Source organism: Gastrolobium bilobum, unplaced genomic scaffold, assembly GCF_033153095.1.
Source record: "Gastrolobium bilobum isolate Gb01-03AN ecotype WA unplaced genomic scaffold, APGP_CSIRO_Gbil_v1 utg27876, whole genome shotgun sequence".
NCBI lineage: Eukaryota > Viridiplantae > Streptophyta > Magnoliopsida > Fabales > Fabaceae > Gastrolobium > Gastrolobium bilobum.
Window position 1 is genome coordinate 24826 of NW_026898919.1, and position 26030 is coordinate 50855.

Consider the following 26030-nt stretch of genomic DNA (forward strand, 5'->3'; position numbering starts at 1 on the left):
CCCTGGGAGAAAGAAAAACTTGAGAGAAGTTTCCCTCCCACGCTTTGAGGATATGAGAAAGGATCCTCATCCCGAAATTCTAGACGCGGGATGTCCAAGACTTTGTCTCAACAAAGTTCATCCCCTCTTCCAATGTTTAAAGTATATGCGCAGAATAAAGTTGTGAACCCTATTTGTATATCGAGTGATTCCAGTCCTGCCCCTTCCCAGAATTTTTATGATCCTGTAAATGTGAACACGCTAGATTCCAGATGTTCTTTTAATTTAAGTTCATCAAATTCAACGCGCGACCCTCCTTCTCCCATTGTGCGTAATGAGCCAGTTGAAGAAAAAAGCCCAAGTCCTCTTCCACTAAATGTTGTCTACCCCGCAGGATATCCATATAAGAAACGCAAATTTGAAGAAAAACTTAACCCCTCATTTTTAGTTCTTCCACTTCTTCTTCCAACTCTACTAATGCCTCATCTTCTGATATAGATCTTATATCGTCGAAGATCAAAGAAATCATGGCTAAGGGCAGTGCGGCTGAGAAGAAAAAGCAATGTCAAGACTCGGAGGCTGCAGGAGCAAGTACATCAGGTATTCGCGATGCTGAAAGTCTGAAATGGGTGTCTGACATCATATGAGACACTATTTCTTACTATAGTTCTCCAAGGGAACTTAAGGAACTGTAAACCGCTATCTATCTGACACAGAACAAAGTGAAAGATGATATATGGGAATTATCAGTGGTTTCCTTGAATGAGCCTGTGTGCTTATCACGTGCCAACAACTTGCCCAAGCATTTCCTGATGATGTATGCGTATTATTTCCTAAACCTTGGAGTGTGTAACACCCTGCGTATACCCGGTTTGTTAACATGTCATCGTATTAAGCTACGCTTGATTAAAAATGCGGAATAACTTTTTCTTTTCAATTATGACGTTAATATCAATTACCAACTTGATTACTTAATCATTTTCAACACCGCCTATATGTAAATTGCAATAAAACATCTAACTAAAAATACCTCAATAATATATATATATAAATGTGTCTCTAGTCACGGAACTACAACATGTAGACCGGACAACATCCTGATAGTTATACAACTCAACTATAAAGATACTAACATCAATGTGGCATGGACAAACCCCATGCTCACCAAATAAGGCAACAAAGCCCACAAAGTCTCAACTCATAAATCATCAAAAGTACAATAAACATAAACAGCATCCAATAACCAGTCATGTCAGCATACAACATATATCAATCAACTAAGCTCCGACATCCTGCCGCTAGAGGTCTCAACCCCTGGGTTACCTGAACCTGAAATAAGCGCCCCAAATGTGGGGTGAGATCTCTAAACAGAAATTTCAGTAAGGCAAGGGATCCTCAAGGATTTTTCCACCCGAAGCTCACTTACATGTGCAATATAAGTTCTAAAACAGGTAATTAGTATAAGTTCCAAATCAGTGCAATGCAACAGATAATCATATCATGTGTGTCAATACTATTCTACTGGCCAGAGAAATGCAGGATTTATATACGTCTATTACCCACATTAGTGCAAGACGCCACTTGCACCCACCCACGAAATCACCATCTTGTATGACACCACATACTCAGGCTTACCGTTTAGACGGAACAACAAATACATATTATAAGCAATTGCACATGAAGCTCAACAACATTTCAAATATCAAAGCATGTAACACATCATGCATATAAACCATCCCCCATGGGGTATGGTGGAACCACACAATGGCTAAACCGAGGACACGAAAGCTTACCTTGCAAGCTACCTATCCAAGCCAAGAGTCCAACCAAGCTCAAAGTCCACACACAGCCTAATCACAATCTGTTTGGACCAACAATCAAATCAATATTCATACTCTACAAGCATAAGATATAAAGACAACGCCTTTCCTTTATGTTTCATGTCTTTAGGCTTCTCACAAAGCCTTAAGCCCTTAATCACTTAGATTCTAACTTAGATTAATTATTACAGAAGTCCACATTAACCAATCATGGGTCCACAAACCCAAAGTGACATTCTGTATGAACAATACCGTTACTGTTCTGAAATTCCTGGAATATCCGGATATATGTCGGGACCATATCCGGATATCTCATATCCGGATATCCATATTCGGATATCACAAGATCCCATATCCGGATATTTCCCGACAGAAATGCAGTTTCTGCATTTCGCGAGATATCACTCCAAAGGTTCGGTTTTTAATCCGTTAAAACGTCCAAGCATGCATTTTTATACCCTTTTACGTTCATGTTCAGGTTGGTTACTTGTTTAACTCATTAACATGCCAAGACTCAACTCTTAACTAAGAAAATCATGATCAAAGGTGGTGACACTTACCCAAGGTTCAAAACAGTAAATCAAAGGTGCTCTTGGAGCTCACAAGTCAGCTCCAAGGTGCTGGCTCCAAGGGTACACGAAAATACCACTCAAGCAAGGTCCTTTCTTCACAAAGTTTGCTTCTAGGAGATCCAACAACCAAAGGAAACACTCCCACACCACACAACTCAGAAACAACTCCTTCCCAACACACACACAACCCCCACAACTCAGAAGATGACACTTTTCTCACTCTCCAATACTCACACCCAAGTGTTTACTTGATTAGAGATGAAGAAATCAAAGAAAAGAGGTGACTTGGTGTTTTCTCATGCATGGAGAACAATGGAAAGGGTGGCAGCAGCCAAGTTCTCAGAAACTTCACGTAGGCATAAGAGAAATGACCTAAAAATCTGTGCCAACGCCTTATATAGCCTCATTAATTTTAATCGCGCTGTATTAGCGCTAATAGCTACGATTAGCATTTTAATCTCAAACTTAGGATTCTGAACCTACTCATTTTTCTAAGATTTGTCATATTTTTATTTTATTTTTCGCAGCACCTTTTCGGTACGCGCTTTTAAATAGCCAGTATCAGTTCTGGCACCAGTTCTCATTATTTTAACTTCAAACTTGAAATCACAGTCCTATATATTATTCTAAGAATATTCATGCACGTATTATTTTCCGGGATACTTCATCGGTACACACTTATACCGTGGAGCAGAACCAATATCTACACTTTTCGTCAGAAAAATGACTTTCAGCATTATTATTTACTTTCTATAATTATTCAAGCCTTCTCATAATTATTAGGGTCAATTATGGAATTATCTCATTTACCTCATAATTATTTAATTAAATTCCTTAATTAACGGTGCAGGTTCTTACAGAGTGTGTCTCCCCTTCTCTCCCTTTGTCTATAAATTACTGGAGCATATTCAGGTAGCTCCCTCACAACTGTCTCTCAACGCATGGAGTTTTATTAGAGTTTATGAAATGGTGTGTAAGTATAAAAATGATTTTGAATTAAAATTGATTCAAAAGAAGTTTTAATCAAAACTAGTTATGAACCATAAATCGATTTTGGAACCAGTTTCAAATCGGTTTGGACATTTTAAAAAACCGGTTTTAAAAAAGAAAATCAGTTCGATTTTAAAATCAAATCGTTTAAAATCGGTTTGGTTTGATTTTTGTCAAAACTGGTTATGAACCTTTCCATGCACACCCTTAGTGAAGAGGAGGGAATGTGAGAGAGTAATCAAGGAGGAAGAGCACAACAAGGATAGTATACACACTATTGTGTTAACAACAGGTACATTTCTTCTAATGGTGTGTCCAAAGTACTTTCTAGTTGAGTAATGGCATGCTTGGGTGTTCCTAGTCCTCAATGTCATTCTATTAGCCATTCTATTCATGTCTATGAGGCCAGGTTATTGGGATCAAAATTCAAAAAGTGAAAACAATGTTGAAGAAGTAAAAAATGATAAGAAAGAGGAGTAAACCATGTGGGTGTTCTCAAGAAATTGAATGCTGCAAAAAACAATGTTGGACTAGTACTCATGTCCATGTTCAGAATGAGATAGAAGATGATGAGGAAGAGGAGGAGGAGAAATAGGTACCACTGTTATCCAAGGAGGAGTTGAATGAAAGAGTGGAAGCTTTCATAGCCATGTTTAGGCAGCATTTGATCTCTGATGTCATATAATCTGAAAATTTCAGGCTCAACAAAACTGTAAACTTTAGAAATAAGATTGAAGTGCCTTGCTATTGAGGTTTAGGTTCTAATGACAGCTACTACAAATTTTGTTTTATTTCTTCTAAATGATTAAGGATGTCCTTTATTACTATATTTTTTGGATTGAATATCCAATTTGCAGGCCTCTTGTTTACATTATTATTGTTATTTTTTTTTTGGAAGATTTGTTTACAGTATCTTTATTCTTTACTCTTTTTCAATGATCACTAATTATCATGAGTACTGAAAAATGTTCATTTACAATATGTATTTTGTTGTTGCGCATGTGTAACATCTCGGGCGCTGACGAGGGCGGGGAGTGATCGCCGGTGCGAAAGGGCATGGACAAGGAGCGGCTCCTGACAGGCTTCTAGGGACGGGGGTACATGAATGAATCGAATCAACACCCGAAAGAGAAGGTTTCCAGAGACTGTGCTGGTATGGGACGGTACAGTTGGGAATGACTTATAAGAATTAATTGGTACTACCTATACTAACAAGATGCATCTACTTTTCGGTAGCCCGGAACGGAAGAACTCCATAGTTAAGTGTGCTTGACTTGGGGCAATTCTGGGATGGGTGACCTCCTGGGAAGTTTTCCCGGGAAGTGTGCGAGTGAGGACAAAGCATGCTGAAAAGTCTCGTGTTAGTGTGTAGGGACAGTCGTTAATCCTTGCAAGTTGTCAGGCGTTACAAGTGGTATCAGAGCAGGGCCTCTCATCCAGTACGGTGTGGTTCGAGGACGAACCAGGCGGAAGCTGGTGGGCATGTAACATCCCGGGCGCTGACGAGGACGGGGAGTGATCGCCGGTGCGAAAGGGAATGGACAAGGAGCGGCTCCTGACAGGCTTCTAGGGACGGGGGTACATGAATGAATCGAATCAACACCCGAAAGAGAGGGATTCCAGAGACTGTGTTGGTATGGGACGGTACAGTTGGGAATGACTAGAATTAATTGGTACTACCTATACTAACAAGATGCATCTACTTTTCGGTAGCCCGGAACGGAAGAACTCCATAGTTAAGCGTGCTTGACTTGGGACAATTCTGGGATGGGTGACCTCCTGGGAAGTTTTCCCGGGAAGTGTGCGAGTGAGGACAAAGCATGCTGAAAAGTCTCGTGTTAGTGTGTAGGGACAGTCGTTAATCCTTGCAAGTTGCCAGGCGTTACAGCATGCACTTATTCCCCTGCATTGTTACAAAGCGTTAACCCACAACTAAGAGTGTGTTTGGTACTAGAGAAATTTTTTGGTATCCGGGAATCACGATTAATGGGAATATAATAGAAATTGAGTTTACTTGGAATTTTACAAAAAAAAGGTGTTTGGTTTGCCAAAATATTACCGGGAATATTGGGTAAAGATTACTGATTCCATGTTTGGTTTAGAACGAAATATGACTTGGAATATGAGATTAATTTACAAAAATAACTCTAAATTATTTTTAACTTTTGTAATTGATAGATTGGGTCTAGATTTTTATGTGTGTTGGAGTATTTTTGTCTCAAAAATTATTGTTGTGCTTTCCCTTTACTTGGTATTCTGATTTACCATATTATTTTTGGTAATCTGAATAGTGACTTTTCTTTATAAATCAAATTACCGGTAATCCTTGGATATCCGAGAACTGTTTTTTGTTCCTTCTACCAAACATGATAATTGTGTTTACCAAAGAAGGTTTACCAGTAATCCTTTTGAAATACTTGTACCAAACACATCTAAGAGTCTAAGAGATTCGAATATAGGTTTCTTTCTTTTTGATATACATTTTATATTAAATACGTTTGATTGAAATATATTAAAAAGTTTAAAATATGATACGGTACAACATTAAATCAGATTTGAATTCAAATCTTATGATACGATTTCATTCAGTATTAAAAAAAAAAAGCCCAATCTTTTTAAGATTTGAATTGCAATTAGATAATTTTATTTCCTATATAACACAAGAAATATTAAATCATATTTATAATTAGATAAACATCAAATTTGTTTGAGATTGACTAAAATATAAAATCAATTTTATAATGGATAAATATACTTTCAATTCAATTTTTTAAATTCTAAATCTATTCTTCCTATCTTATTTATGACTTGTTGTATATTTCAAATATATTTAAGATTGATTAAAAATAAAAACGTATTTTATTATATATCAATATAATTTTTTTATTTAATTTTATTCTTCATGCCTTATTTATTATATATTTTTATTTAGATACAAATTAAATCTACTTTTAAAAATAATCCTATTCTTTCTATCTCATTTATTTATTGTTATTTATTTAGATTCAGATAAAGGATAATGATTTATATAATATTTAAAAATTATTTTCTTGTTATATTTTTAAATCTAATGATTCGAAAAGATTCATCATCAACTACTAAAAAAACAGCCATTGAGATATATTTGAATTGCAATTCGATAACCAAATATTTTATATTATCAAATACATTCGAATTTAAATATATTAAAAAGTTAAGATATTATCACATATGATATGTACAAAATCAAATCAGATTCAAGTATTATATATTACATTTTTGCAAACAAAGCTCACTAGCGCGCGCTCATATATATATATATATATAGGGATAGGATCCATTGACACCGGTGTCAAATTTTGAAATTTGACACCAAATCCTAACCGTTGATTTCTGCCAATCAACGGTTATCATTTATTGGGAATTAATGATTAATTAATAAGTGTAATTCCCAAAAAATGATAATCGTTGATTGACGGAAATCAACGGTTAGGATTTGATGTCAAATTTCAAAGTTTGACACCGGTGTCAAAAGATCTGCCCCAAATATATATCCCTACCAAGAAAAAAAAAGGGAACATAAAGTTAAACTCTCCCTTCCTCGTAGTCATAGAGATTAACACAAATTACAATGAGTGACTATCTCCCAGATGTGATAGTGGAGGATATCCTTCATCGCCTACCACTTAGAAGCATTGGAAAATGCATGTTAGTGTGCAAAGCATGGAACAGAATCATAAAGAGTCACACTTTTACATTCTCACACCTTCAACACTCTCTCTCCAATTCCTCTCCTCCCATGGTCATTATGGGCACCTATTCATATTATGAGGATGAGAACTTTTCCATATGTTCCTCTTCCTTTCAAAGAATAGAAAATATCAAACACTCGCTTCCTAATCCTAATTATGCAGCTTCCCTTTTTCAAAGTGTGGGCGCAATAAACGGCGTCGTTTGCCTCTACAGCCCTCACTTTGAATTCATTTATGGTATCATACTATGGAACCCTTTGATAGATAGACACCTCAAACTCCCAACCCCACTTTTCACCTTCAAAAATTTATACAAAGCAGGACTCGGGTTTGGATTTGATTCAAAGAAAAATGATTTCAAGTTGTTAAGGATTGTTTATCCTATACCCCCTACGGGATGGGATGATACTCCCCAAAAAGAAAAAAAAGGTGATGAGTTTTTCTCATGGATACCAAAGGTTGAGTTGTATTCACTCAATGAAGGTGCTTGGAGAGTCATTGATGATGATGATGATGATGATGATGATTCTTCATCACATGGGTTATTAAGAAGAAAAATATCAGAGAAGACACCTTGCTTTTTCAATGGGAATGTGCATTGGATTGCTTATGATAAATATGGAATATCTGATTTTATATTGATCTTCAATATGGTGGAGGAAAAGTTCAACCGAATGGAGTTGCCAGAGAAGGTCAATAAATGTGCATTTTTGGATGTTTCTGTTATTGAAGATTGTCTCTCTCTTATAGAGTATATTGGGGGTTCTGATTGGGCTGTTCAAAGATGTAACATATGGATGAAAAGAGAGTCATGGAATAAGGTTTATAGTGTTTATTTGGAGGATGGGATTATAAAAGTATTGGGACTAAATAGAAGTAGTGAGGTTTTAGTGGTAACAATGCAACAGCGAAAGTCATTCCATTTTGTTGATCTTAAGAAGAGCATGGGGGTGAAGGATATTCGTATAAACACAAGTACACATGCTTGGGCTTATGATTACACAGAGAGCCTTCTTTTACTTGACAAAGAAAACAATTATAATGCTGCAATGAATAATATGGGAAGATGAATTGAAGAGTGAAAGCTGAAGTTTTACTTGCCAACTAAGATTGAAGTTCCTTCCTATATTGAGGTTTAGGTTCTAAAGACAGCTACAAAATTTGTTTTATTTCTTTTATTTCTTCTAAATGATTAAGGATGTCCTTTCATATACTATATTGTTTTCGTTTTCAAATTTTCAGGCTTCTTGTTTATATTATTATTCTTTTTCAATGATTTCTGATTATCATCATTTACAATAGATATTTTGCTGTGCACTTCCCCTGCAATGCTACAAAGCGTTAATTCACCTCTAAGTGCTTTAAATCCAATATGCATTAACAATATCTGCTCAGTCCAACTGAAAAGAGTACTTGCACATTACAAGAATATCTGCTGTCTCGATAGTGTAATTAGTATTATTGTCATAAAAAAAATAATTATATAAGAACCCTCTGATCTTAGAACTCACTTGAAACTCTGTTATCTCCGTTGTCGTGTTTGTTGCAATCACAACAAATATATCGGTCATACAAATAATAAAGAAGTGAGTACAGTATCATTTCCACGATGATTACAGACATTATTCACTTTTCTTACTATTTCCCTTAATTTGTACAATTCAATGAGTTTGAAAGAGTAAGCTTTAAAGATGAGAAAGCCAAAAAAATAAAATAAAGAAATCTGCAAGTAAAATTCAATTGCAAAACAAAAACGCGGAAAATTAAAAGTTGAATTTAGAAATTAATAGTAAAAATGACAGTTAGGTCTACTTCACCTCCGATTCTCCTTTTATAATTTAATTTAATTTAATAATATTCTATCTCAATTGTTTCAAGCAATTCAATTCATCATCTAAATAATTAATTGATTAAATTCTAATGTCTTGGTGCATTTAACCCTTTTTCCTAATTGGAATTCTAATGTATTAGTAACCCCTTTTAGATTAAGTCTTAAGGGAAATGAATTACAAAAGTTTGCAATTTCTTCAAGCCTATGTATAGATCATGCAAGAATTAACGTTTTACTCTTGTCTAAGTCAAGATCCCAATATGTCTATTGCGAGTCCTAACTCTTTTTTTTTGGATATCAAACCCTAACCCTCTTTATCCCTATATAATTGACTAGAGCATACAAGAATTTAAATATGCAAATTTGAGGTAAACACAAATAATTTGAGACAAATTATTATTGAAAGGAAATTAAATCAAATTCTCTCTTAAAACTCTGATTTCTCCAGCAATTCTTCGTCTCTGTGCTCTGAATTCGTTCCAACCAAGTATTCCTTCAATAAGGTTTTTTCTTCCTTTTATATGATTCAAAATCACCCCAATCGTCCACAAGATATGCCAAATTTGAGATTCACTTAACAAGACATGTGCGTCTGGCGCTAGTGGCGCGGTTTTGGCGCTGCTGGCACCAGTAAACAGAAGCTTAATTATACCTTGGCGTTGATATAGCGCCACACCCGCACTAGTGGCTCGGTGAATTCGACATGTTGGCACTGGGAAGTGCTAATTTCGCGCTAGAGGTGCTAGGAAATAGATACTTTTTGGTATCTTTGGCACTGCTAGCGCCTAGCGCCTAGCGCCAGTCTGGGGCTTGGAGTGCTAAATAAATCAGGGGCCTTTGGCTCGGCACGTGAAGGCCAGAGTTTACATATCTAAAATTAGTTGTTGGAACCAAATTTGAAGTTGTATAAAAGATACTTTAATAAAAAGGCCTCGGGTTCCAATTCAAAAGTTCGACCTTAGAACCTCTCTAGTATATTAATTTTTATTATTTATTTTTTATACTAATTATAATAGTCATTTCTCTCTCCTCAATCCATTTCACTCAATTTTATTGGTTAAATAGTTTTTTTTTTGAATGATTTTGTTCTATATTATGCTGTTTGGATATACATTAAATTTATGAATATTTATGGAATTACTAGTGCTGTTGATTGTATATTCTGTTTGGATAAATTTTTGTTGTCTTATTTTTTTTTAAACAGGCTAATAGGCTAAACCAGACTTTTATTTTTTGTAAATAAGTCAGACCACATGCAGATAATTATATTCATAACAAGTAACAAGCTTGGTCACACATTTAAATACAGGTTTAGCCTTTTATGACCAATGCTTGGCTCGGCCTGACATGTTAACACCCCTAAGCCCGGCTAAGTAGAAGCTTTCCTTCTTTCACACTTGTAGTTTGATCTCTTTTCAGTATAAATCTTTCTACAAAACACAAGAATTTTAATGAGAGAAGGTCTGAGAATTGATTTGCAATCTTTATCACAATTAATATGCCTTTTTGAATCAATTTAGATTAAATTCTTTCATATTTTGGCCTTTAAAACATAATATGCTAAATGCATATCAGTGTTCGTTTAGGGGGAGGGATTAGACACCTGTGGGGATTAAGCACAATTAAGTAGTGAGATTTTAGGGGTAAAAGAGCAGCAACCAGGGACCTTTCTTTCTTTAGGGATGAAGGATATTGGTATCCAAACTACACCTGTAAGTGCACATGCTTGGGCTAGCTATTGATTACACAGAGAGCTTGGTTTTACATGACAAAGAAAACAATTATGCAGTTTAGTGTGGGGGAATGAATCATATGGAAGATGAATCAAAGAGTGGAAGTTTTGTTATCTATGTTTAGGCAAGCATTTGGTCTCTGATGTCTAAGAGATTCGAATCCAATGCACACATTAAAAATGTAATAGGTTTCTTTCTTTTTTATATACATTTTATATTAAATACGTTTGATTGAAATATATTAAAAAGTTTAAAATATGATACGGTACAACATTAAATCAGATTTGAATTCAAATCTTATGATACGGTTTCATTCACTATTAAAAAAAAAAAGCCTTGTTATCAAAAAAAAAAAAAAAAAAAAAAGCCCAATCTTTTTAAGATTTGAATTGCAATTAGATAATTTTATTTCCTATATAACACAAGAAATATTAAACCATATTTATAATTAGATAAACATCAAATTTGTTTGAGATTGACTAAAATATAAAATCAATTTTATAATGGATAAATATACTTTCAATTCAATTTTTTAAATTCTAAATCTATTCTTCCTATCTTATTTATTACTTGTTGTATATTTCAAATATATTTAAGATTGATTAAAAATAAAAACTTATTTTATTATATTTCAATATACTTTTTTATTTAATTTTATTCTTCATGCCTTATTTATTATATATTTTTATTTAGATGCACATTAAATCTACTTGAGATTAACTAAAAAAAACCAATTTTATTATTTTTAAATTTATTTTCTACTAATTTTCAAAAATAATCCTCTTCTTTCTATCTAATTTATTTATTGATTATATATTTAGATCCAGATAAAGAATAATACATTTAATACATGATTTATATAATATTTTTAAATTATTTTATTTTTAAATCTACTGATTCGTAAAGATTTACCATTCACTATTAAAAAACAGCCATTGAGATATATTTGAATTGCAATTCGATAACTATATATTTTACATGGGATTAAAATTGGGAAGAGTGACCAAAGTGCCACTGTTACACAACTTATTTCCCTAAATGCCACGCCAACAGTGTAATTTTTCAATATCCCACGCGGGCAAGTTCGCTACAGTGCCCAGCGAACTTGGTAGCCAATGATTTCGTTACAAGTGACACATTTTGGCAGAAAAAGTTGACTGTCACGTGTCCAAGTTCGCGACGACTGGTAGCGAACTTGGTAGCCAATGATTTCGTGACACGTGGTATACTTTTGCAGGAAAAGCTGACTGGACGAAGTTCGCTACCAGGGGTAGCGAACTTGGTGTGCTAGGTGGCACAATCTCATTGCCCGATCAGAATTAATGTTCCAATCACAATAAAAAGACAGAAAAAGAAGGAAAATGACAATTAATTGTATTAATGTATTAATCACAATTAATGTACCAATCACCAATCACAATTAATATATCAATCACCATTCACAATTAATTTTGATCACAATTAATGTATCAATCACAATTAATGTATCAATCGCAATTAATTTTGATCAGTAGATTAATTGTTTGTGATATCATTGTTACAAATTCGAACACGATGTTTGTGAGAGATAAAATATGTCAAATGATGTGTTATTGGGTAGATCTCGAAAAGTTATATGAAATAAAATAAAAAATATCTGATTTAGATATCCGAATCAAAAGTTATGGCCCTCCGAAGTGATTGGTGATTGGTACATTAATTGTGATTGGTACAATAAAAAGTTAATCCTATTTGTACGCTAATTGTGATTGACACATTAATTAAATTGCCATTTTCCTTCATTTTCTGTGTTTTATTGTGATTGATACATTAATTCTGATTGTGCCACGTGACACCTAGTTTGCTGCATGTGGCAGCGAACTTCTCCAATGTGTCAGCATTTATTGCAACATAGTTCGCTACTGGGAGTAGCGAACTTGTTGTCCACCAGAAACGTGCCACGTCAATCCAAGTTCGCTGGGCACTATAGCAAACTTGCCCGCGTGGCATATTGAGAAATAACACTGTTCGCGTGGCATTTAGGTAAAAAAGTCGGTGAACAGTGGCATTTTGGTCACTGTTCCTAAAAATTGATACTACCAAATAATTTATTACCATATCTTAATAGTTGATTTTCTCTAATCATCGGTTATTTATTACGAATTAATAATTAATTAATGAATTTGATTTGTGAAAATGATAACCGTTGATTGGCCGCGGAATCAATGATTAAGATATAATAGTGACATTGGAAGTAACATATTTGGTAGTAACAATGTCTTATCCCATTTTATATTATCAAATGCATTTGAATTTTGAAATAGGGGAGATGTTATGGTTACTTCAATCTAACAGTTGTAATTTATAGGGTTATACTTATTAATTAATTACTAATTTGCAATAAATTATAACCGTTAGATTGGCGGAAATCAACAGTTAAGATTTGGTAGTAAGAAAGATAGGTAGTAATTATAACCTTTAACTTTGAAATATATTAAAAAGTTAAAATATTATCACATATGATACGGTACAAAATCAAATCAGATTTGAGTATTATATATTACACTTTTGCAGTATATATATATATATATATATATATATATATATATATATATATATATATCAGGATCCTTTGACACCGGTGTTGTAAGAACCCGCACCGGTGTTGTAAGAACCCGCACCGTTAATTAAGGTATTTAATTAATTAATTATGTGAAAATAGGAAATGATTCCATAATTGAACTTAATAATTATTTATGAGGCTTAATAATCATAATTAGTGATTAAGAATGCTGAAAGTCGCTTTTCGGAAGAAAAGTGCAGATACCGGTTCTGCTAGTCGGTATAAATGCGTGCCGAAAAATTATCCCAGAAAATTAAAGTAAGTGCATGATAATTACTAGAATAATATGTAGGACTTGTAAAACGAGTTTCAAGTCCAAATAATGAGAACTGGTGCTAGAAACCGGTACTGGCTTTGAAAAGCGCGTACCGGAAAGTTGCTCAGAAAAATATAAGAAAAATATGATAAATCTTAGAAAATCATGTAGTTTCATAATCCAAAGTTTGGGATTAAAGTGCTAAGTGTAGAAATTTAAGTTAATACTGTGCGTTTATGTGATAAATCTCTATAAATAGGCACTCTTGGCCCTAAACCCTAGGCACTCAGACTTGTCTACGTGACTTGGTGGCTGACTTGCACCTTATACACTGTTCCATTGCCTTCCCTTCCATTTCATGAGCAAGCTTTCACCTTTGAGGCTTGTTCTTCCATTCAAACACTTGGTAAGGGTGAAGATTGGTCTTGGGACTGCATTGGGGTGCTGTTTCTGAGTTAGAGAACCTGTGTGAGGGAGTTTAAAGAGCTGTGTTTGCTGTTCTTGAGGGGTGTGACCTTTTGTTGGTATTTTGATGCTCCAAGATGCTTTCTTGTTGAGTGAAAGACCTACCTTCTTGTTCATTTTCGTGCATCTTCCTTGAGTCAGACTTGAGGGGTTGTGTTGAGCTCCAAGAGCACCTCCATTCTGAGTTTTGAGCCTTGGTATGTTGTACCAACCTTTAACTTGAGTTTTAAGGCTTAAAAATTGAAGCTTGATGCATGTTAAGGTTAAAAGATGATAACTTGTTGTTGGGTAAGGCTTAACACACCTAGAAATGCATGATTAGGTGTTTAAAATCGGTAAAAGGGAACCTTTTTGGGATATCTTCACGAAAATGCAGAAACTGCATTCTGTCGTGAAATATCTGGATATCTTCCCGTGGAATATCCGGATATTGGATATCCGGATATGATATCCGGATATATGTATTCGGATATGGGGTTTTGGGATATCTGGATATTGTATATTCGGATATGGGATTCTGGATATCCGGATATTGCATATCCGGATATGTACAGTGAGATATCCGGATATTAAATATCCGGATATGGTCCCGAGGAATATTCGGATATTCTGGGATTTCGCAGAACAGTAGTTGTGCTGTGCATACAGTAGGCTATTGGGGGTTTGTAGACCCTAGATTGATGAAGTTGAACTTCTGTAATTAATGAACTAAGCCAGAATCATGGGATTAATGACTTGTGCCTTTGTTAGAAGCTTTAAGACTTGAAAACATAATGAAAAGATGTTGTCTTTAATTGTATGCATGTGGTACATGTTTATTGATTTATATTTGATCCATATCAGATTGTGATCTGTTGTGATTGGACTTTGAGCTTGTGGCTTTGGATAGCTAGCTTAGAGGTAAGCTTTCGTGTCCTCGATTTAGCCATGTTGTGGTTCCACCATGTCCCATGGGGATATGGTATATGCATGCTGTGTTACATGCTTTTGATGTTTTGGAAATGTTGTTGAGCTATTGTATGTTAGTGCCTTGTTGATATGCATGGAGGTGTTCCACCTATACGGTAAGCTTGAGTATGTAGAACATACAATAGGGTGAGGCTGTGGGTGAGGTGCAAGCGGTGTTCCTTATACTACATGTAGGGAATAGATGTATTCCTACATTTCTCTGGCCAGTAGATAGTGATTACACACATGCCATAGATATCTGTTGCACTACATAGTTTTGGAACTGATAATGATATAAATGTTTTTTGAACTTATATTGCACATGCAAGTGAGATTGGGGTGGAAGATCCTTGAGGACCCCTTGTCTTACTGAGATTTCTAGTTTAGAGATCTCACCCCACGTTTGGGGAATGCTTATTTCAGGGTCAGGTAATGTTGAGACCTCAGGCGGCAGGAGGCCGGAGCTGAGTTAGATTGCTGTTATATTATGCTGCCATGATTAGATGCTGGATTTGCATGCTGCTTATGCTTATAGCTTCAGTTTATGTTTATGGAGTTTTATGTTGAGACTTGTTGTTTACTATGTTTATTTGGTGAGCATGGGGATTGTCCATGACACATAGTATTATTATGTCTTGGTTATGTCTTGAGTCTTTTGGAGTTGTAATAATGTACCAGGATATTGTCCGGATTACTTGATGTAATGCCGTGATTTAGATACACACTTTATCTATATATTGAGATATTTCAGTAGATGTCTTATTGCAATTTACATACAGGCGATATTTTATGAAATTGATTAAGTAATCAAGCTGGTAATTGATAATGATGTCATAATTGAAAAGAAAAAGAATATTCCGCATTTTTAATTAAGCACCGCTTAATACGATGTAATGTTAATATTCCGGGTATAGACGGGGTGTTACATTTTATGGTATCAGAGCAACGGTTCAAGGGAAAAACCTGTATGTATTGCAATGATTAGGATGTTTGGTTGTGTCTGTTTTGTGTGTTTGCTCCGTCGAGTATTATTATGATAATGCATATGTGACCATATTGCGTGGGCCTGATCAACTCATAATTTGTGTAACTTGTGCAGAATCATGGTAAGACCCGAGAGAAACCGCGAGACTTCGGAGGATCGGCCCGATCCTGTCCTGGCTGCATTAGCGGAGATGCAGGCGGCCCGACTAGCCGACCAGGAGGCCATGAGAATGGCAAACCAGGCCATGCTGGACGCCGTTAGAGAGGCGAACAGGAAGGCCATTGAAGACGTGTTGGAGGCCAACCGTCTGGCGAACATGACGATGTTTAGAGTCATGTTAGAGGAGATGAGGAATGGCCCTGATGTTGGTCATGCTCCACCGCCACCACCTCAACCGCCACCACCACCACCACCTCCACCTCCACCCAGTCTGCAGGATGACTCTCAGAGTCAGATGGGAGATGGCAGTCATCTTACGGGGGCCATGCAGACCGTCCCTGTTTTTGTTGAGGATCGTGAGGAGATCGATCGCCGGCTGAATGCTTTCCGTAAGCATAAGCCACCTGCCTTTGATGGATCTTTTGATCCTGTTTCTGCGGCACGTTGGCTTCAGGCGTTGGACAAGATTTTTCGGGTAATGCAGTGCACAGATCCGCAGAAGTTGATGTTCGCTACTTACATGCTGGACGGCGATGCCCATGAGTGGTGGACAAACCTTTCTCATGTCTACGAGATGCAGGGTCATGTGATGACTTGGCCTATGTTTGAGGACTTCTTCTTGGGTCAGTACTTTCCATATGACGCTCAGGAGAGGCAGCAGGGAGAGTTCGACAGATTGGTGCAGGGCTCGTTGTCTGTGGACGAGTACCTGGCCAAGTTCAACCAGTTGGTGAAGTTTGCACACTTCAGGATGGCGAGGCCTACTCCTACATTTATGGCTGCTAAGTTCCGCAGGGGACTTAGTGAGGATATTGCTGGTTACCTAGCTGGTTCTGCTTCTAGAGATTTTGGAACACTGGTTCAGCAGTGTCGTGATATTGAAGATTACTACAGCTCGAGTAAGGCCAAGAAGGCCAAGGTTGCTGAGGCGACGAAGGTTGCAGCTGGTAGTTCCACTTCTTGGCGAGACAGGAAGTTTGGGAACAAGAACAAGGGTAAACAGTTGGCAGCTCGGCAAGCGCCGAGTCAGTTCAAGAGGACTTCTGTTCAGGGGAGTGCAGCGAGACCTCCTGCTCCCAGGTGTTCGGGATGCGGGAAGACTCATTTTGGGCCGTGCTCTACCGGCCAGTTGATTTGCTTTCAGTGTGGCAAGGAGGGCCACTTCTCCAGAGACTGTCCGTCAGCGACAGCAAGGGCTGCTGCAGTGCAGGCAGTGCCACTTCAGATGGTTCCCTTTCCACCTACTTCGGCACCGGTAGTGCCACCATCTTCTGGGAGAGTTTATACTCTGGATCGTCAGCAGTCGGATCGAGCTCCGAACCTTGTCAGAGGTACGGTTACGATTGGTTCATCAGTTGTTGATGTGTTGTTTGACTCTATCAAGCAAAGAGTGACCAATGATACGGGGCATTGAAGGGTAATCAAAAAGGCATTTTCCATTACTTTGTAGCACTTTATCAATTTCAGCAAGTGTTATGTTTTTTATTTGCTCTTCTGTAAGAATTGCATCTGTACAAACGTCAAATACAATTAAAAAATAACAATTGGTATGACAGTTTTATTTGCTCTTCAGCAAGTCTTATGTCGTATGTTTTTAAATTTTTTTATGTCGGTTGGAATTGAGAATTAGACAATAAAGTAATAAATAAATAAAAAAACTCATTATAATGCATGTAATATATGGATAATGAATACCTGGACGTCCTATCATTTTCCTATGTCGATAAAGAACATCGTCAGACAGAAATTGCCAACACTTTACCCAGACATTTTCAGGTCTATTCATTGAGTTACCAAATAACAATAGATCAAATAGACGTCTTAGATAAACCGCTGACTGCCAAGAACTTGCTTCCTTAATTGCATCAATGTACTCATTATCATCATCCAAAAGTCCAAGAGAATAGCAGGTATCCTTAAATGTAGGAAAGAGCACCCCATTTATAGTTCTCAGGTCATCATGATTTGTGCAACCCTTTTTAAAACTAAGAAGCATTCGAAGATAGGAATCTTCTCCACTATTGGAAGAAAAACGATTTATTCTTCCAATTGAAAATCCTTTTTTTCTAGTATGCCATTCTTGACTATCTGCATTATAAACAAAATGAGTTGGATATTCGGCATATGTAAGATGCCTCCCTTCTGGAAATTTTATATTTGCATCCATCCAAACCTGAAAAATTGATCGTCTGGTCTCCTCTCTTGTCTTTACTTCAGATATTGAAGAACTATCACGAAAAACAACGGTTTTTTCATCGGGTAAGTGACATGGCAATCTCATCACATGAGGGTTTCTGTAATGGATTTTGAATCCAAATATTCTCCAAGCAGCTTCACATGCGGATACATACCTGACATAAATAAGTACGATGTCAAACATGCTTTATTAGTCAAATAATACATATTTAGGACGTCAAAAGCTAATGGAGATTAATTCCATTACCTGCAGTCATAAAACATTTTAATTTCATTCTCTGAATGATGTATAGCAGTAGTAACTCTATCATTTCCTTTATGAATGTATTTAAAAAGATATTTAATAGCACTACTCTGACAGGTATATTCAACATTTATATGAGCCTGATACTTTAAAAAGAGTTTTGCATTATAAGGCACAACAAAACGATTATCAAGCTCAACGCCATTTTTCATTACAACTATCCCATAATCTCTTCTCTTGTAATGATGAAATCCGTCATCGTCGATAATTGTACGGGAACAAAAACCCTTGGGAAATTTTTTGAACACTTTCCTTCCTTCATGCAAGGTGACTTGTAATTGTTAGGACCACAGGGACCATGCATCATGTAACTTATGACAGCAACAAAAAGAGCAGGATGAGTTTCCCTGTTAGGAATTTCTGCTGAAATCAATTTATCAATATCTAGTCCACTATCAGGCTTGTTAGAAGGGTGTAAGAACAATAGAATATAAGCATGAGGAAGTCCACGTTTTTGAAATTCAATTGTGCAAACATCTGTTACATTGAAATAAAAGCACAGAAGTAATAAGAAGAAAATAATACAGTGATAGATAGAGTTTTTTTGGGTTCAAGTAAAGTTCCTGAAAAATAATTTTACAAATACTTACATGCATTAACTCTGCCAAGAACATGTTCCTTTTTTAAATCATGGAGCAATTGGTCTAATTTGAATTTGAACACTCTGCAAAGAATATCAGGACGATCTTCAGGGTTCAAGTTTCTGGCCTTAAGAAACCGTGTAATTTCTGGCCATTTAGGATTGTAGGTAATTGTTATAAAAATATGAGGATATCCAGCCCAACGGCAAATTGCAAAAGCATCTTTACAATTCTCAGCCATATATCTTGGTCCGCCTGTGAATGAAGAAGGGATAATAATACGCTTTCCAGTTCTAGCTGCTGCATCTTCACCTTGATTCCATGCATGTATAATATTTTTGTACAACTCTTCCCTGAGTTGATTTTGATTATGGCGGATGAAATTAAGACGGTCATACTCAACCATAGTATAAGCATCAACCAGAAATTGCTGGAAAAGTTTTCTTGAGTGATGAAGAACTTGGGATTCCCCTGATCTAATTTGAAGTCTAAATGAAAAGAATTCTTTCATGCTGATAGTTGACCTTGGGTTTGTACTACCTCTGGAAGTGGAAGTACGTTGGACATCATCGCGATAACCATCCTCTCCATAAGGAAATAACAAAGGATATTGTAAGCCAAGATATAGGGGATGCTTCACATCAATGTGCTGCAAAAGTCCGGTTTGTGTCTCCACAATGATGTCTCTGTCACCCATGGCGTTGTCTATATCTCCAACAATCAAAGCAGCAACTTCAGATGCAGAGGGAAGATTATAAACTCTTCCATCACTGCCATGCTTCCGAATAAGCCTCAACTTCACACCGTTGAAGCTATCTTCCTTATAACGGTCTCTAGCGTACTGAAAAGATTGGGCAATACTGTTGGGCTTATCTAATATTTCCTTCAAAGACTTGACAATATCGGGATCGAGGATGTCTTCATTGTTTGCAGGACTGCATTTTTAATACAATGGACTCATCAGTCAATTAATTATAATAACACATATAATACAATCCACAAACAAATAACACGAAAATAAGATTTAGAGTAATACCTTAGAAAACCCAATCTGTTGTCAATTTCATTCTCAGTATCATATATATAAAGCTGAGCGAATTTTGGAGACTGACTATCAGGCGGAATAAGGCTGCCTATTAAATGATGAACTTGTCCTCCAACTCTAAAACAGTAAGGTCCAGAACCTTCATTAACCGATCCATCAACTCTTGCACCGAAGGAGGTGAAGGAAAAAATCATGTTGTACGTTCGAATATATCGTAAAAAATGTTGGCTCCTTATAATTGAATTATCATGCAGTTGAAGCAATGTATTTGGAGGCATTTTTAACAAAGGAAGTTGAACCTTTCCATTGCTGCAGCACAAACCAAACTCTGGCATGCATGATTTTCGATCCTTTTTAAGTCTTTCTTCATACCACATATTTGCTCCACAACGCCCACAGATAAAAGTAGGATCCCCTACGTCCCAATAATCTAAATATATCGAAATAGCACAAATTCATATTGCATAGATAATTATAATTTGTAGTAAAAAATTTAAATTTAAGTTAAACAATAACCTTCGCTGACAGAGGCGATGTCAGACACAGTGTGATAACTTGAATTGTTATCTGTAACGAAAAGGAAAGAGTAAAAGAATTAATAAAACATCAGTGAAAAAATACCATTATTCCACAAACATAAGTAAAAAACATTTGGCTAAATAATATACAATCCACACAGGTGAACTTACTTTGTTGACTGACATGAGTTGAAGTACTACTCGGACAACAATCCAACCCTGACACGGATTTCTCTTTAGATAACACAGCAACAGTTGGACGCACGGTGATCGTCTCGTCAGGATCAATTCCTAATTAAACATAAAAAATACGATTTGGAAAAATCATTAAGTATAAAACTAGAAAAAAATAAACATAACCATCGAATAATTCATTTAATATTCTAATTCTGCCAATGATATTCTAAGACATTGAAGACCATAACCGGGTAGTAATTACGCGGTGACAGGTTACGTAACAGGTCAAATAACCTGTTAAATTGGGCATTCTACTAATATTGAGAGTGTGTGTAAATTTCTTTGCATTCTTCCTCTGACCAATGATACTTTTGCGTATCTTCCTAGCATTTTTGCTATCTAAAAAAAAATACGAATTATAGTATTATAATCATAACAAAGTACAATATTTTATCATCTAATTATATAAGACCATATCTTGAAAACCTAAAAGGATGGTGATATTTAACATACCTTCAGATGGAATCGAATTATTAACTACTTCCGCAATTGGGTTCGAGCACGGCGAAAGGTTATCTACACAAAATTTAGAACATAAGGGCTATTTTCACGTTAATAACAAAAAACGAACTTCGCTTGTCATGTTTTATTAGGAAGTAATCTGACAAAATTCATAGACAAAGTCAAAGAACAAATTTGCAGACCATTAGAAATATCACAAAGAGGCTGTGTACAACTGGTTCCACCATTCTGCACATTGGTTAATTCAGAAAGGCTACTTTTTGAAAACAACAAAAAGGAAATTTGCATGATGATGTACAATAACTACAAATAAAAAGATGATAATTTTTTTTTGTAAATTAAGATATGAAAGAGAAGACTTAAGTTCCAACATTGGAGGCAGAACACAGAGAAATATTTTCTTGACAATATGAATGTTAACAATCAGAAACAAAAAAAAAAGTTCATCGAGCAATAACAACTTCACATTTGAATATCATGCAAAATTAATAATTTGGTCATACCTATTGACAGAAAATTTGCAATACAATCCGTTGGGGTGGAATTACATAAGGACTTATTCAAACAACTTGTCTTTTTTTATTTCTCGAAGAACTCTCTGCTCATAAAAAGGGACAATGATGGTAAACAAAACTCTCCTTACTGTAATGGTGCATAACAAACTCAGCAGTAAAGTATGGTAAATATAATCAGAGAACATAACTCATTACCATTAGAAATATCACAAAGACACTGTCTACTGCCACTCAACTCATTCCCCATGTTTGTTAGTTGTGAAATGCTAAATGGTAAAAAAAAAAACAAAATTAAAATGGAAAATAATAATAAAACTTATGGAGATAATATTATCACTGTGCAGTGCATAAAAAAATGGCAAAGAGAACTTACCTGCCAACGGGAGAAGCAGAACATGCAGCAAGATTTTCTACATGGTAATCATAACGCTTATCAGATGGAAATATATGTAAACGAAGTAAATGAAGCATATTATTTTTGCCGTACCTATCAACGGAAACATTTCATGTCTGGGTCTTCTCTTTCGCGAAGGTGTTTTGATTTCTGATAGAGGATTACTCATTATGGTGAGCAAATAAAATAAGCAAACATATCAGATGATTTGGGTGGGAGACTGGATGAGATATCAGCGTAACAGCCAAGGATTAGTTACTGTGTCAGTCCAAACAAAGCCTGTAGTTCATCCTAAAGAAAGTGGACCTTGTGTTTGGTAACTCTTCATTAGTTATTAGTTGCATGAACTTAGTTTTTGAAGCATTTGAGAAGTTAACACAAAAAAAATTGGAAAAACAATTCATATTCGCTATTGGAAAAATACTATAGTTACATTAAGAAAACGTTTTACTGCAAAATATAACAACAACATTATTGTAAAAGTTAAGAATTGTAAAAAATAATAATTGATCATCTTAAAACCCAACATGACATAATTAATTTGTCCATTATTTTTTCAAAGCATTAATTAATGAATAGTTAGAGATTTCGACTTCTGTAGCACAGTAAATATGACAACAAAATTATTGTAAAAATTAAGAATTGTAAAAAATAATAAATGATCATCTTAAATCCCAACATGACATAATTAATTTTGCTTTTATTTTTTTCAAAGCACAAATTAATCAATAGTTAGAGATTTCCACTACTGTAGCAAGGTAAATATGACACGTACGTTGATATAAAGGAAAAACATTGTAGCAATTTTAATTCATTGCTCATAACTTATTTTGTCTAATATTGGTAATTTAAAATTCTTATTAATATGTTTTTTTTAATTATGTCCTCACATATAATTTTGAAAAGGTTTTATTTGTACTGTTTCAGAACTCCCATTGATGAAACAAACTCTTCGTATTTTGTATCTTCTTATACGTCGCAGACATATATGGTATGCAAATGATATTATTAGCCGTGCCGTTTATTAGTTTTTTAAGGAAAGAACCACCTTTCGTAAACCAATGTATCACCCAATGTTATTAAACTCGGTCCGGTCTTCGACCCGGTCGAGTTACTGGGTTATTGGGTCACTGGTTCAACCAGTGGATCACTGATTGAACCGCATGACCCGATATGTATATATAAATAAATAATTTATGTTAAAAAATATATAAATATATTCAAATACCTGTAAAAAATGATACAAGTTCCAAATATTCTAATATAAAAAATAATAAATTATATATAATTGTCCAGATCAATTGTTAAAATTTGATATTAAAGAATATTACCTTATATATAGATTTATTGGATTATTTTTATTTAAAATAGCCCAATCATTAATAATTGATAAACACAGCCCTTCCTAATTCTTGATTACAGCATCCATTAGTAATCCATTTGTAACCCCAACCACGCCATGTCATCGATTTGTAATATATAAGCCATTGGAGGATTACTGCATCCACCAAATTGGACGACGTGGATTGTGAATTACACACCGTCGATGATTTTGTAATCAACAATCAAGATTGCTTTTCCATAAAACACAAATCACATCTACAGAAAGTTCTCTTTGTACAAAAAATATAATAGGAATGGAAAGAGGGTTTGTCATTTACTTTTGACACAACTAGTGCGACTATCGAGGTTCAAATTATCCTGAAATGCAGTTTTCTCTCCATATTCATGAAATGCAGTTTGCAAATCATCCTTTTGCGCTTCCTCATGCATACCCGTGATGAAAATAATCCATCCTTCATCCGTTTTCATGGTTCAAATTTCAGATCTACGCTTCTTTTCTCCTCGCGAAGTCATTTATTTCTTCTTCTTCTTCTTTTTTTTAAATGAATATGCATGATCCACCGGTTCAAATTAAAATCGCCCGAGTCACTGGTTTTTGCAAAAACCGGCCGGATCACACCGGGTTACACCGGGTCGCACACTTGACCGATCCAACATAAAAATCGGACCGGCCACAAGATCGATTTACTGGTTTCCTGGTTGACCCGGCCGGGCCGGTCCGGTTTTTTCAACACTGGTATCACCATCATTCATAATAATCCCATCCGCAGTCAAGTTAAAGAGTATTACTCATGGTCTTTTAGTTTCCAATGCTATAATTAATATTGTTACACTGCAATAATGATGATGTTTTAGACACTGAAACCCTCTTCATCAGCATAGCCGGCATTTGCATATATTTCAACCATTGCATGCGAAAAATGAACAGGAAAACTCCTCAAAAGCAACTGTCTGTGCATGGGCAAATACTGACACGATGTTGATACAGCTGAAACTTGAAACTACCATTTTCTATTTTTTAAAGATAAATAAAACAGAAGAAATATGAACACCCAGAAAACTCTAAAAGTGAACAAAAGATATTACAAACAATGACATAAACAAAACCATGAACACAATAAACCATAAAAACATTACAGTATTAATCCACCTGACGACAAAGCATAGATATTAATCTACTTGTCAGATATCCATCTGCCTCTTTGTCTATTTCTGAACGTTTTGGATATGATGCTTCAGCCATTGACAGAAGTTACAGCAAAGAATCAACAATTTTGAAGCTTTCACAAAAGAAGGATGATTAAGGAACACAACTGAAAAACAAATAACCCAACTTTTGCATATTTATAACCTCACGAACCCTCAATCGATCAACACGTGCAACGTTTGGGAAACCCATTTATTGAATGAACTAATATAGCCCACCCAAACCGTTTGTGTTGTCATATTTATTTTTCAATTTCAAATCTCTAACAGATTAATTCGAAATTCAAGGGAGCAGTAAGAAGAATTGCATACAAAACGTCATCCCTAACGAAAATTGTGGCAAACATTGAATTAAATGTGTCTGCAAAGGACTATTTGAAACTACAAAATAAATTTCATAACACGTCCTGATATTTTATTACCTCCAACAGTGAAAAACGTATTACTAAAGTCACGGGAAGATGTTGCAAAACGAAGAAACAATGTTGATAACAAAACATTCAAAACTATACGTAAACAAAAAACGACAGGTGGATACACGATCAATGTTAAACACATGACAAAAGGTAATATAATGAGCAAAAAGTTCATACATCAATACAACAATTAAACTAAAACATAGTTCCAATGAAACAGGCAGCAAATGTTTAATAGTTACAAATTTTTTGTCTGCTGCAAGGTGTGACTGGCTTCAGCATCAAAACTGTACAAAAAATAAACAACAGAGGAGACAGAGTGAGCATGTAAAGTTATAAAATTTGTAAAGTTCGTAAGTCCAACACCTCTACCAAAATACAGTTCAACAGTAAAATTGGCAGTAAAAACTTAACTCTTTCTCCAACTTAATCTTTTTAAGAGGACGGACAACTGAACAATTATTTTTGTCTTCAACAACATCACTATACTTTATAGACGGTGTCAATAGAGACAGAGAAATATCAGCATCACCAGTACTCTCACAGGTTTGGCTCTGAACATCCTGTCAACGAAACCATTTTATAAGTAATTAACATACGTTTTGGAATAGAATTATACAATAATCAATTCTAAAATTTTGTTAATAATTCTAACTCACCATAGCTTTTGCTGACCCTACCGATACAATATTGTCATCACAAGCATTGTCAAATACATAATCATCCTGAATTCTTTTTTTT

The 26030-nt window shown here is 35.3% G+C and overlaps 2 protein-coding genes and 1 pseudogene across 2 annotated transcripts; 2 read left to right on the plus strand and 1 right to left on the minus strand.

Annotated features, from left to right (window-relative positions):
* Positions 1 to 506: 506 nt before the first annotated feature.
* Positions 507 to 4112, plus strand: LOC133285536 (uncharacterized; annotated as a pseudogene).
* Positions 4113 to 7148: 3036 nt separating this feature from the next.
* LOC133285537 (F-box/kelch-repeat protein At3g06240-like) lies at positions 7149 to 8162 on the plus strand. The gene has a single exon (XM_061482777.1). The coding sequence runs from the start codon at positions 7149 to 7151 to the stop codon at positions 8160 to 8162; it is 1014 nt and encodes a 337-aa protein (XP_061338761.1).
* Positions 8163 to 18728: 10566 nt separating this feature from the next.
* LOC133285538 (uncharacterized) lies at positions 18729 to 24135 on the minus strand. Its single transcript, XM_061482778.1, has 8 exons — positions 23985 to 24135; positions 21406 to 21468; positions 21187 to 21291; positions 20887 to 21006; positions 20714 to 20764; positions 20189 to 20627; positions 19162 to 20087; positions 18729 to 19048 (listed from the first exon to the last, which is right to left on the minus strand). The coding sequence occupies exons 1-8, from the start codon at positions 24133 to 24135 to the stop codon at positions 18729 to 18731; spliced, it is 2175 nt and encodes a 724-aa protein (XP_061338762.1).
* Positions 24136 to 26030: the final 1895 nt, after the last annotated feature.